At 34.1% G+C, this 14386-nt stretch overlaps 1 protein-coding gene across 7 annotated transcripts in view; it reads left to right on the top strand.

Moving 5' to 3' along the window:
- The window catches only part of LOC127861490 (single-stranded DNA-binding protein 3-like), a 479133-nt gene that overhangs the window by 53475 nt on the left and 411272 nt on the right, over window positions 1–14386 (top strand). For 4 of the 7 annotated variants that reach the window (XR_008040241.1, XR_008040240.1, XR_008040239.1 and 1 more), the window contains exon 16: window positions 1017–7132. The exons of 2 other annotated variants lie outside the window; for them this stretch is intronic. Coding sequence is in view for 1 of the 5 variants with exons in the window: in XM_052400020.1 (XP_052255980.1) it covers window positions 1017–1046 (30 nt within the window). In the remaining 4 variants the exon portion in view is untranslated. Of the gene's footprint in view, window positions 1–1016; window positions 9523–14386 lie in introns of those variants that run through there. One more of the 7 variants, XM_052400020.1, reaches the window with a different exon arrangement.

Genomic DNA, 14386 nt, shown 5'->3' with positions numbered 1-14386 from the left:
TTTAGGTTTCGAAATCTGCGTTTAGGTTTCGAAAAATGCTCATAACTTCTATCAAAGCGTTTTTCAGGGGCATATGTCTCCCTATGGAGACAGCCCTTGTTTTAATAGCAAAGCAATCTTGTTTTATACTTATTTACTACGCAGTTGTCTGTGCCGTCTATTTTAAATTTGGTTTATTTGCAATGACAAGGTTTACCAATATTTCTACAAATCAGACCTCATTTATATTTGTTCACATGTAGAAATGACAGAAAAAAAATCACATGTAGAAATGACAGAAAAAAATGACATGTAGAAATGACAGAAAATTATTTTGGATAACTATTAAGCAGGAGCTCATTACTATACAGTTTTTCTTTTTTTGCTTCTTTCGTCAACAATAATCTCTGTTATTAAAGTATTAAAAACAGGTGTAAATTGAACAAAGTCTGTAATATTGAAATAACATTTTGACCTGAATATCTCTATACATGTACTAATCAGACTTCAATGTGAGTTCATACAGTTATGGCTTACTATATGAGTAATGTTCAACATTTGTTTTAAAAACTTGTAGTATTCATTCTTTAAAATTTAAGCTTTCATTTTGTTCCCAACATTAATAAAATGTTGAGTGTAATTTTATAGAATTTTTAAATGAAAGGTATTGTCTCTCTGATTTCTTAGGTCTTTTTATTCTTTTAGCAATAATAAATAGCTGTTGTTTGCATTTATGTAGCTAGTCTATGTATTCAACTGTTTTAATTATGCACAAAATATTATTTATTTTGTTGTGTTTAAATGAGGATTTTAAAAGTTTAGTCACTGTTAAATGATGGTACATGTATTTATTCTTGTGTACATATTATTGAATCTAAGATTTAGTATTTATTTTTTTGCCAAAAATAGATACTTTTTATATTTGAAACAAACTTCACTTCAGGTACCTAAATTCATAATTAATGTAGAACTTGGCAATTAACATTTTAATTTCTTGTCCAATATGTTTAATGTTGTTATCACCTTTTGTATTTCAGATGGGTGGATTATGGAAATCAAATTATTAATCGACAAAATGATGCTGAACAGCTATTTATTTCATGATGTTCATTGTAAATTGTTATGAACTGCAGCACTGTTGGTTGATGTAAATAGTTAACATCGTCAGTCACATGTTCAACAATATATCAGGACTCCTCCATTTTATCTCATTATAAATTTTACATCTGATAGAGCATCTATTGTCAGTATGGCATGGAATTTTGGGGTATTTTGAAGTTCTTCATTCCATTAATTTTCTTTGTATGTTAAGCTCATTGTCATGTTCTTTGGTCTAATTCATTGTTTCTTTGTGTAACAAGGTAAAATAAAAGTTTCAGATCAATTTCTTAAACAAATCTTATGTTTGTAAGTAATAGTTATGGTTGTTTAAACAAAAGGTTTGTCCCAGATTTGTCTGTGCTGTTCATAAAGCGAAATTCCATAAAAGCGGAATGTTTGGCCCTTATAGGTCCGTGTGGACTGCACAGAATAGTTGATTATGATTCCTCACGCACAAGCATTAAGTCTGCTTTGTATAGAGACTGACTTACTAGTTTTTTTGAAGGGTAATGTGGATAACACTTGAGCAAGATTGCCTCTTGAATCAAACGCCAGAAATGTTTTGCAAATAATCTGAATGTCTGACTTGTGTTTTCATTTGTTGAACATGTGACTGGAGGTGTGCCCACGGCTTCTTATGGTGAAAGGGGGAATCTCCTGTCACAAGGGAGGAAATGCCCTGATATAAGCGTGGAATCCCCTTATAGAATTGTTATTTAAGTGATTTGCACAAGGATTGTCTCTCAACTGATTGTACAATGAATCTCTAATAAATATTGTATGCATTTTACATGGGCACAATAGTTGAATGTCAGTTGGGGTCCTTTTATCATCAGTTGCTGTCTTGTAATCAAATTTTAGCGTTATTGCAGCTAATTTTGTTTCCAATAAACTCTTTAACGTTCAAAATGTCTATAAAATTGGCGGTCATATTTAATTTAATCTCACAATTCTTGTTTGTATTTTTAGCAAACAATGAGTTATTTGTCAGGGTTGAAGTGTATTTGAGCCCATATCCGGAAAACAGAGCTTAATTCATGTGCCTCAAGTATTATCCCAGATTGTCAGGGATGACACTTTCAGCTAACAAATGTTTTGAAAGGCAAACTCTACTTAACAAAAACCTTGTGCAGAAAGTGTTGTTGCTGAATAGCTTGTAACTGCACAGGCTATTCTGGGACATGCTGAATAGCTTGTAACTGCACAGGCTATTCTGGGACAATACTTTATGTGCATGCATTAAGCCTCTTTTTTTTAGCTCACCTGAGCACAATGTGCTCAATGGTGAGCTTTTGTGATCACCTTTTGTCCATTGTTAACATTTGTCTTGTTTATACTCTAGAGGCCGCATTTATTTTCTGATCTTCATGAAACTTGGTTAGAAGATTTGTCCCAATAAAATCTTGGACAATTTCGCAAAATGGTTCTGTTTGGTTGAAAAACATGTCTGACAGGGGCAGGGGCAGTTTTCCTTATATGGCTATCGTTAAACCTTTTTAGCACTCTAGAAGACACATTTATTGTTCAATCTTCAAGAAACTTAGTCAGAACATTTGTTTTAATGATATCTTGGATGAGATCTAAAATGTTTCCGGTCTGTTAAAAAACGTGACCACCTTGGGGGGGGGATGCTTTTATCCTTATATGCCTATAGTTAAACCTTGTTAACACTCTAAAAGTCATATTTATAGTTAAATTTTCATGAAACTTGGTCAGAACATTTGTTCTAATGATATCTTGGGCTTCACAGAACAGGTGAGTTCCTCTGTATCTGGGATGAGTGACTCTGGGCCCTCTTGTAACAAAAAACTGCTTACCCAGAACACAAAAAATATAATGACAATTTTTTTCGTAAATGACAGCGTCATGCCAATTTCGACACTGATTTTTTTAGTGCGTATTTTACTATATTTTTCTATTTTTACCGATAAATTTGGACCAAACTCGGGGGTGCGTATTGTACACGAGGGCTTATTATATCCATGTATTTACGGTAACTGTAACATTGAAGTACTGTGCCCTGTATATTATTTGTTAAGGATTATCACCACATGTAAATACCTCATTGTATCAAAAACATATGTTTACATATTGTAAATGTTTTCACTGCATACATTATTTTACATCATTACCTCCTCACTGATGTATGACAATATTTTAAATTCATGCTTTGTTCACGAGTATTTGTAAGTTTAGGATGGCTTATTTAAGTTTTTGTAACATTTTTTATCTTGCGGAAAAAAATATTTAAAAAATACTGGAAAAAATAATTATCACAAAGGGTTTTCGTTATAAACAAATTCTCTGATTGTTTCTCAACTGTTTGGTAAAAAACGAAGACAGTAATCAAGTGTCATGTTCTTAAAATATGCTTTAAATGCCAACTGGTGTTGTCTCACTGTCTGATAATGCTTGCTTTAAATTGAGATACCAAAAATTCCTATGCATTGATTTAAGTTTGTCACTCAGTTGTAAAAAGCTGAGTACACATGTTGTTCATTAAAATATATCAAATTATTCTTGCAAATTCTCAGGTCCAGCGGCTGCAAAAGTTCTCAATATAAGTTTAAGATGTTATAACAAAAATATGGTCTGATGAAATAATAAATCAAAGTTTGTTTGTACATTTTGATTGTCTGATATGTGGAATTAAGACTTAAATTGACAGATTGAGAATGTTTGCGGTAACTGGACATGGTGTAGTGCTAATTACCAGTAAAATACATATAATTAAATTGAGGTTTTAACATTAAAAGCTATTTTCTGTGCAAATGCAAATGAATAAGGTTTTTAAAGAGAATTGTATACATTCCTTTTAATGTTATGATACAAACTAGAAACAATGGTGGCATGATGTTGCCTCATGTGTGCATAGTTCATGAATGTCTTAGAATTGTGCCCATGATCAATTTCATTAGAATCCTATGACATTGTGTGCTGGAAAGAGTAACACTATTAGTATATGTCGACCATGAGGAACTGATCCCTGTCAATTGATGATAAACCTAATGGTGCGCTACTAGAAATGGGTGGTAGTTCTGTGCTACAAAAAAACACTTGGTGGTATTGTGAACTAATCCACTGGTAACTGGGGGGAAAAATTACTTCACAAATTGATAAAGTTTTATATAAATTAATCAGATGTAATTGATTTCTTGTTAAATTGCATGTATACAAGTATGCTTGGGGATGCAGGAATAAATCATGTCCCACCGCAGCATATTTAAGGCAATTATTTTATTTGTTCTACAAAATGTCATCTTAATGCGACTCTATGAGCAGAGTTGAGCTGATTGTAATGGAGATATGATCTGTGAGGGATTGTAACAAGTTGATTCATGATGGGCAAAATTGTGCATAAATGTTTGTTGTCATTTCTCTCTCATAGTTCAACTAACAGCTGATTACTGTATTTAAAACATGGCCTACATTTTGATTCAATAACATTCCTGGTTTGCCCACTTATAGTGAAATGATTAATCATTAAGACATGGACTGAATGCAGGCTATTCAGGGCTTAATCATTAAGACATGGACTGAATGCAGGCTATTCAGGGCTTAATCATTAAGACATGGACTGAATGCGTGCTATTCAGGGCTTAATCATTACAACATGGACTGAATGCATGCTATTCAGGGCTTAATCATTAAGACATGGACTGAATGCAGGCTATTCAGGGCTTAATCATTAAGACATGGACTGAATGCGTGCTATTCAGGGCTTAATCATTACAACATTGACTGAATGCGTGCTATTCAGGGCTTAATCATTAAGACATGGACTGAATGCAGGCTATTCAGGGCTTAATCATTAAGACATGGACTGAATGCAGGCTATTCAGGGCTTAATCATTAAGACATGCACCGAATGCATGCTACTCAGGGCTTAATCATTAAGACATGGACTGAATGCATGCTATTCAGGGCTTAATCATTAAGACATGGACTGAATGCATGCTATTCAGGGCTTAATCATTGAGACATGGACTGAATGCAGGCTATTCAGGGCTTAATCATTAAGACATGGACTGAATGCAGGCTATTCAGGGCTTAATCATTAAGACATGCACCGAATGCATGCTATTCAGGGCTTAATCATTAAGACATGGACTGAATGCATGCTATTCAGGGCTTAATCATTAAGACATGGACTGAATGCATGCTATTCAAGGCTATTGATTGCTCTAAAAGTGCTGAGTTAATATTACCATACTTGGAAATCTACAATACACATGTTCCAGTAATGTATTCCAGACCAAACAAAATGTAGGTTATGTTCTAAATAAGTTAAAACATATAAAGTAAAATTATATTTATGCCCCCCTTCGAAGAAGAGGGGGTATATTGCTTTGCACATGTCGGCCGGTCTGTCGGTCTGTCCACCAGGTGGTTTCCGGATGATTACTCAAGAACGCTTATGCCTAGGATCATGAAACTTCATAGGTACATTGATCATGACTCGCAGATGACCCCTATTGATTTTCAGGTCACTAGGTCAAAGGTCAAGGTTCACGGTGTCCTGAAATAGTAAAATGGTTTCTGGATGATAACTCTAGAACGCTTATGCCTAGGATCATGAAACTTCATAGGTGCATTGATCATGACTCTCAGATGACCCCTATTGATTTTCAGGACACTAGATCAAAGGTCAAGGTCACGGTGACCCGAAAATAGTAAAATGGTTTCCGGATTATAACTCAAGAACGCTTATGCCTAGGATCATGAAACTTCATAGGTACATTGATCGTGACTCGCAGATGATCCCTATTGATTTTCAGGTCACTAGGTCAAAGGTCAATGTCATTTGAAAATAAAGTTATGAGCTATTGTCATCACCTTGGGGTCGGCGTCTGGTTAAGTTTTGTGTTTAGGTCCACTTTTCTCATAAGGTATCAAAGCTATTGCATTCAAACTTGGTACACTTACTTACTATCATGAGGGGACTGGGCAGGCAAAGTAAGATAACTCTGGCGTGCATTTTGACAGAATTTTGTGCCTTTTTATACTTAGAAAATTGAAAATTTGGTTAAGAAAAAAGTATACCTTTTGCGATTGGGAATATAGCCGAATTTCGGCTATAAAATCGGGCCAAAAGAAAACCTGCCTAAGATCATGAAACTTCATAGGTACATTGATCATGACTGGCAGATGACCCCTATTGATTTTCAGGTCACTAGGTCAAAGGGTAAGGTCACAGTGACTGGAAACAGTAAAATGGTTTCCGGGTGATAACTCAAGAATACTTAGGCCTATGATCATGAAACTTCATAGGTACATTTATCATGACTTGCAGATGACCCCTATTGATTTTCAGGTCACTAGGTCAAAGGTCAAGGTCACAGTGACAAAAAACGTATTCACACAATGGCTGCCACTACAACTGACAGCCCATATGGGGGGCATGCATGTTTTACAAACAGCCCTTGTTTACATAATATGTTCTACCTATACATATTTTTGTCTTTTCAACATATAAACATGCATTTATTTATTTATTTGATTTTTTTTTCTCAGTATTTTAGTGTATATAATTATGTTTGTGGTAAATAGTTAGATTAATTTTGTAGGATGTGCATGAACACAGTGTCAAGTGTTTTTGTGTTATATTAAATTTGGTTTGTCTCATATTTTAGTATACAAAGGGTTCATTTTTGTCTTGTATTTAAGTAATCTAGGACAAAAAAATATTGGTTTTCAATTAATTATTTATTTTTATGTCCCCCACTATAGTAGTGGGGGACATATTGTTTTTGCCCTATCTGTTGGTTGGTCTGTTGGTTGGTTGGTTGGTTTGCGCCAACTTTAACATTTTGCAATAACTTTTGCTATATTGAAGATAGCAACTTCATATTTGGCATGCATGTGTATCTCATGGAGCTGCACATTTTGAGTGGTGCAAGGTCAAGGTCATCCTTCAAGGTCAGAGGTCAAATATATGTGGCCCAAATCGCTTATTTTATGAATACTTTTGCAATATTGAAGATAGCAACTTGATATTTGGCATGCATGTGTATCTCATGGAGCTGCACATTTTGAGTGGTGAAAGGTCAAGGTCATCCCTTCAAGGTCAAATATATGGGTCAAAATTGCTCATGTAATGTCACTTCTGCAATATTGAAGCTAGCAATTTTATATTTGAAATGCGTGTGTATCTCAAGGAGCTGCACATTTTGAGTTGTGAAGGGTCAAGGTCATCCTTCAAGGTCAAACGTCATATAGGGGGACATTGTGTTTCACAAACACATCTTGTTAAACCCTGATATTGTGTTAATTTATTTTTAGCAATCCATGGAGTTTTTAAGTGAAGAAAATAAAGTACACATGATAGACATGCTGATTGTTGTGGATTCAATTATTTATATTTTCCAATTAATGTTTAGGAAAGATAACTCAACAACAATAGTTCAAAATTGATCTCATAGCTTTTCTTATTCATTAGAAGATTCATTTTTTACATGCACTGGCCTGTTAAAAACATTTAACTTGAAAAACAACAACAGATTTTTATTGTTAATGTTTCACTAAGCAGATTTAAATTTTAATTCATTTGTTAACTATGCATGTATTTTTGTACTAAAAATAGTCAGCTAATTCAAAACCTGTATATATACGTTTGGTCTCATGGTGAAACGAATGTCCGAAAATTTCATCCTTTTTACCTATTGGTAAATCAATTGTTATGAAACAAAAGATTCAGCTTCAGCATTTTGCCTGAAATAAAAGCATCACTATATCCTACTTTGGTCGAATTTGCTGGCAGTAAGCTCAATATAGGTGTCACCATGGTTGGCTGTATTTGTGTGTGTGTGTGTGTAACTGTAATTTCATTATCATGAATTTTAAAATAACTTGCCAAAAAAGTTCAACACATGGAGAGTTCCATGTGGGACCTGTGACCCTTGCTTAAAGATCAAAGTCACACTTAAAGAGTCAGAGGTCAATTTTGGGAATATTACAACTTCTCCATACTTAAACTTTATCATTCATCAGGTAATTTAAAAATCAGTTCCAAAGTCACATTTATCCGATCCCAAAAGGAAAGTTCACAGTGATTTTTAAATTCAATATTATTGGCATATTTTTTACAACACTTAAGACAATTTGCTGCCAGGCATCTAGTTAATATTTTTGCACATTTGTTCAAATGTCATGAGAAACCAGAATAAACTCATAAACATAATTTATTATTATCACGAGAAACACGGCTTAGTAAATTTAACTTCATTTCTATTTTGTAAAAAATACACCATTTGTTGCGATGGAAATGAGCAACATAGGTACCCCAATATTCTAACAATAATATAATGTGTTTGAAAAATGTGTTAAGTTTTGTTTTAATGGTTACTTGCCACATAAATGTTCCAAAATCAAAAATGTCATTAATTATCAGCTTCCATGAGCTTGCATTGCCCATGGTGACATTTTGTAATTGGCCTGGATCAGTCTCTGTCTGGTGTCTACAATTTCTTCAAATAACATTTGTACATAAGCCACATGGCCAATTTTGATGAAACTTCACTAGAACATCTTGGGTAGTCCTCTACACAAGTTGTATAAATCATTCCAGTCAGCATGTCACTCGAGTTAAAAACAGTTGTTGGAAAGTAAAAAAATTAAAACAAATCTCCCAAACCATAAGGTGGAATTTAATACAGTTTGAAAGAGATCCCATGTGATGTTATATAAATGATTACACTTTAATACCTTGTTAAGTTACATTTGTGGAGCTTAACATAGATTTTTAGAGAGAGAGAGAAAAACTTTAAGCAATAAATCCTTAAATACTTGCTTGCTATTAGCTAGATTTAATAGCCAGCTACCTGCAGGAATCGTATTATTACTTCTACAAATAAATTGCTTTTCAACCCCTGGTATATCAGTTTTAAACTTTACAGAAAAGTATAACAGACACTTGATTTGAAAAGTAAATTGCTTAAAATATGTTTGGATAAAAGTGTAAGTAGAAAAGTTAAAAGTAGATAAGCCAGATGAAAAATATCTGTGCAAGGGAAGGTATTATTGACCTAGTAACTTTCCAAGTTAGGCAGGTAATCAATCAGAGTAGAATCAGGTGAGCGATAAAGGGCCTTCTTGTCTATTTTATTATCAAGGTACCTCCAATGTACAGATATAAAACAATTTTTGTGACATTGTTTTGTGTTAGAAGTTAATTAATTTAGTTACGCTAGGATTGTTCATGAACAAGAGAGACAACATTACCTTTTCTCCTGAGTTTTGTGCAAATAGATTGTTCATTAATTTATTGTAGATGATTGTCATGTTCAATAGGTTACATATTGTTGATGATGTTGTTGTTGTCTTTTGTACAAATACTTCAAGCTATTGGTATATTGTTATACTGATTGCATTATACATTGAACTATATATGAATTTATAAATAAATTATATATAATAAAGTCTGCAAAATATTGTGGAAATGTTGTTTGTTTTGTCCTTTTAACCACCATATGACCACTTCCTGTAAAATCACTTCTTTTAAGCTCACCTGAGCACAATCTGCTTATGGTGAGCTTTTGTGATCACCTTTTGTGCTCCATGCATTGTGCTGCGTCAACATTTGCATTGTTAACACTCTTGAGGCCACAGTTATTGTGGGATTATCATACAATTTGGTCGGAAGATTTATTCCCATGATATCTTGGACGAGTTCGAAAATTGTTCTGGTTGGTTGCAAAACATGGCCGCCAGGAGACAGGGCATTTTTATGCCCCCAGATCGAATGTTCGGCGGTATATTGTTTTTGGCCTGTCTGTCTGTCTGTCATTCTGTCCCTAAACTTTAACCTTGTTCATAATTTTCGCAATATTGAAGATAGCAATTTGATATTTGGCATGCATGTGTTTTTCATGGAGCTGCACATTTTGAGCAGTGAAATGTCAAGGTCATCCTTCAAGGTCAAAGGTCAAATATCTGGCTTCAAAGCGTGGCAGTAGGGGGCATTGTGTTTCTGACAAACACATCTCTTGTTCTTTATACGGCCATAGTAAAACCTTGTTAACACTAGAGGCCACATTTATCGTCAGATTATCATGAAAAGGTCGGAAGATTTGTCCAAATAATATCTTGGATGAGTTCGAAAATGGTTCTGGTTGGTTGAAAAACATGGCCCGGAGGAGGCGGGGCAGTTTTGCTTATATGGCTATTGTTAAACCTTATTAACACTCTACAGGCCACATTTATTTCCAATCTTCATGAAACTTGGGAAATAATTTTTCTTAATGATATCTTAGATGAGTTTTAAAATGGTTCTGGTCTGTTGAAAAGCATGTCTGCCAAGGGGCAACATTTTTCCTTGTATGGCTATAGAAAAACCTACAGGCCACATTTATTGTCCCATCATGAAACTTGGTTAGAATGTTTGTCTTGATGGTGATGATCTTGAATGATTTTGAAAATGGTTACAGTCTGTTGTAAAGCATGGCTGACTTTGGGCCTTTCAGGCTCTCTTGTTGTAGTACATTATTAGGTCTTTTTTTCGATTACAGCCACTGCTTTTATCAATAACATCTACCGGGTATAATGAACCAATCAAGACTTTGCTACAACTACCTTAAATTATTTCCAAGCTATTGTTGAACAATTAATTTACTTTCCTTAAAAAATATTTTTTAAATTGGCCACATCAGGATTCAAATGATTATAATTGAAAATGACTAAAAATCTGCTATAAAATTATGAAGCTTGAAGCTTTCATATTTGATATGTGATATGTTTCATTTTCAAACGACCTGTCACATTTTGGCAGAGAGTCTTAACTGACCACTCCTTTGTGGACACATGGTTCCAATAGACTTTAATAGTAAAATGACCAAAATTGGTATGCACTGAAACCAAAAGGTCCAAAAGTTTCTTACTTGGTTTGTGATGATATCTATAAATAATGTTCAGATTACAAATGTATTGTTCTATGGTCAAAACACTGTTTAAATTAAATATATATAGCAAATGAGTTACAAAAGCTTCTCTGACACTGAAAAGTCTTGAAAGAATTATTTGTGGTAAATAACAATTCATAATGATACTCTTGGAAGACTTCAGATTATTCCTCTGGGTCAATACTGGCCACACCATAGACATCACTAGGTATATATAGATGTTAATTTTGCAATTACTAAGTCTTTTCTCAGAGTTTTCCAAGAAGCATTGGGGTTTTAAAGGGATCTTTTCACGGTTTGGTAAATTGACAAAATTGAAAAAAGTTGTTTCAGATTCGCAAATTTTCATTTTAGTTATGATATTTGCGAGGAAACACTATTACTGAACATTAACCATAGTCCAATATAGCCATTATATGTATCTTTTGACGATTTGAAAACCTAAAAATTATAAAGCGTTGCAAAGCGAAAAGATTGAATAATTTGGAGAGTTCTGTTGTTGTCGTTTAAATTTACGAAACTACGAAGATTGCTTTTATAAGGTATAAAATACTTTAACTGTGCATAACCGGCGGAATAGCCGAGAGGGCTAATGCGTTTTTACTTCAGACTAATTCCAGGACTCCGGGGGTCACTGGTTCGAGCCCTGGTACCGGCTACTTTTTTTTCCTTTTTTTAATTTTATTCTTGATTTTTTACTGGAGCTTTTAAGATCCAATGTTTACATTTATCAATATAAAGCATTTAATGACAATCTTCAAAATATGCCAAAATCTGTGAAAAGGCCCCTTTAATATCCTATTGTGATTCTCCACAAGTATTGTTCAAATGTTGGTGATAATAAGCCCTGTGTTGGAGTACCGGGTACTCATTTCAATTGAGTTACTAGGTCTCAGGTGGTCCAATCCATATCTACTACTTCTTTTCTGTCTGTATAAAAAAACTAAACAAATGGTCAGAACCAATTTATTAGAGTTAGAACTAAATTAAATAAAATGTTCTTTTTTTGTAAATACATTTTAGTATATGCTATTTGGTTTTTGATATTTTAAACTGATCTATTTTATGTGTGCACAAATGTTGGTTGACTGGTCTAATGTGTTGAACAAATTATGACTACATCCATTGCAATGAGCTGTCATTACATTTTGTCATGACAGAATCACACTGACTTTTTCAGTGTCGTAGCTAGAAGAGTCATCTAATAAATGTGCTTTCAGTTTTAAAAAGATCATTTAAGTATTTATTGACAAAAAACTCCCATTTTTTTAAAAGTTACATAGCAAAATAACATTTTGTATAGTTTTATACAAACATATTCAACAAATTATGTTATTTGAATTGGCTTTTTACATCTAATGTTCTGCATGAAATTGATTCGAATATATAAGTCTATGATGATATGTCTCTTAAACTTATTGCTAAAAAAAGACGAGATGTATCCGGTTTGATTCTTGATTCTTTGTTTGTTTGTTTCATTTCATTCTGCCTTGGAAACTTACAGTTCTGTTGCTCTGTGAAGCATTCTACCATTGAGTCAATAAAGTGGAAGTAAATTGAAGAATATTTTATTCTCTTTAATTGCTGACTCATTTGAATTGTGATTATAACCAGTTAAATTCACATGTCAAAGTTCTATTAATGAATCTTGGCATAGTGAATGATTTGGGCCCCCCCCCCAAAAAAAACAAATCATTTTGGTTTCAAACCACCAATGTTATGCTTTGCATTCATTTTTCCGAGGAGGTGACCACAGTTTTATTATTATATTTAGGGTTTGTTTTTGTCCTGTGTCTAAATTTATTGTCACTTTGTAAATACAATGTATGTTTAACAGCAGTGATAATATATTCAAGAAAAATGTTCTTAACCAAATATTATGTTATGCACAAATTAATAATAAAGAAACATGCAATAAATATGTTAAATAAGAACAATTTTTAAACTTTTTTGATTCCCCACCATAAAACAGCTTGAGGTTTATAGGAATGCCATTTGTCCATCAGTCAACCTTATGGTTACACTTTCATGTCTGCCCCATAACTGCTGAGCCCTTCGAAGGATTTTCATGAAACATGGCTACAATGTTTTTGTGATTGAGATGATGTGCAAAAGGCATGAGTCAAACATGCCTGCCCAATTTGAAGGTCATGCTCTTGGGTCAATGTGTGAGCCTCCATTTTCTTGCCTGTTCCATGTCTCCTGTATCCTTAGACAATGTGCAAACAGCATGAGTCAGTCACCTGCAATTAAAGTCAAGGTCATACTTCTATGTCAAACTTCTGAGCATCTACAGTCATCGCTAATCCACATCTTCTGTACCCATAGATAGGATGAAGAATCAATGGGGTTTTCAGGGGTTTGCACACGGGCTGGACAGAATGTAAGCACACTGTTAAGAGCTTTATTTTTGCGAATATCTCAAGTTATTGAAATTCATTTGCGAAAATCTTTAGTGCATAAAAGACAGTTTTTCTTGCAGTTTGTGTCGATATCTGAAGGTATATCCTTGAATACGTCTGAAATCGGTGACAAAATTTCTCTTTAAAGCATAACCGTATAAATGAATGCAGTACACATAGAATTTTTGAACAAGAACACATGCTTATTAAATAAAGTAATTATGATGTACCGGTATTTCACATTGCCATAAGCAGAATATAAATCTGTCTTTAATGTACTAGTTGAAATTCTAAAAAAAAATGTTTTAAAAAGTTATTTGAAAACAAAGCACCACGTATCTGTTCTCACCAAGTCCTGTGATCCTGCACCATGGGCAAGATCATGTTTCTGTGCCAACATTTTCGTTTCTGCGCCATACATTGAGTACTATTTTGTTGGTTTACATTACACTTGGCTACAATGTTATAGTCATTGATACAATCTGCAGTAGGCAGTTGTCAATTACACTGGGTCAAGGTTACACTTCAAGGTCATATATTCTACACCTATGGAAAGGTCATAAATCAGCCATGCTGGATCTTAATTAAGGTCAACACGTCAAAGTCAAAACGATCAAAGCTGTATCTTGGACTGCCTTGTAAATATATAGTTTCTTCGGAAGAATTATTTGGTGAGTCCTTTGGTTAAATCAATTAATAAAATGCATCTGGTGTACTTCATTATGCCCCCCTTCGAAGAAGAGGGGGTATATTGCTTTTCTCATGTCGGTCGGTCGGTCCGTCCACCAGGTGGTTGTCTGACGATAACTCAATAACGCTTGGGCCTAGGATCATGAAACTTCATAGGTACATTGATCATGATTCGCAGATGACCCCTATTGATTTTGAGGTCACTAGGTCAAAGGTCAAGGTTAGGGTGACTCGAAATAGTAAAATGGTTTTTGAATGATAACTCAAGAATGCATACGCGGCCAACAGGGCACACTCTGAACAATATTACTGAAGCAA

The sequence above is a fragment of the Dreissena polymorpha genome, chromosome 16, assembly GCF_020536995.1.
Source record: "Dreissena polymorpha isolate Duluth1 chromosome 16, UMN_Dpol_1.0, whole genome shotgun sequence".
Lineage (NCBI taxonomy): Eukaryota > Metazoa > Mollusca > Bivalvia > Myida > Dreissenidae > Dreissena > Dreissena polymorpha.
The sequence above is the reverse complement of the archived record's forward strand: the minus strand, read 5'-3'. Positions and strand labels throughout refer to the sequence as shown.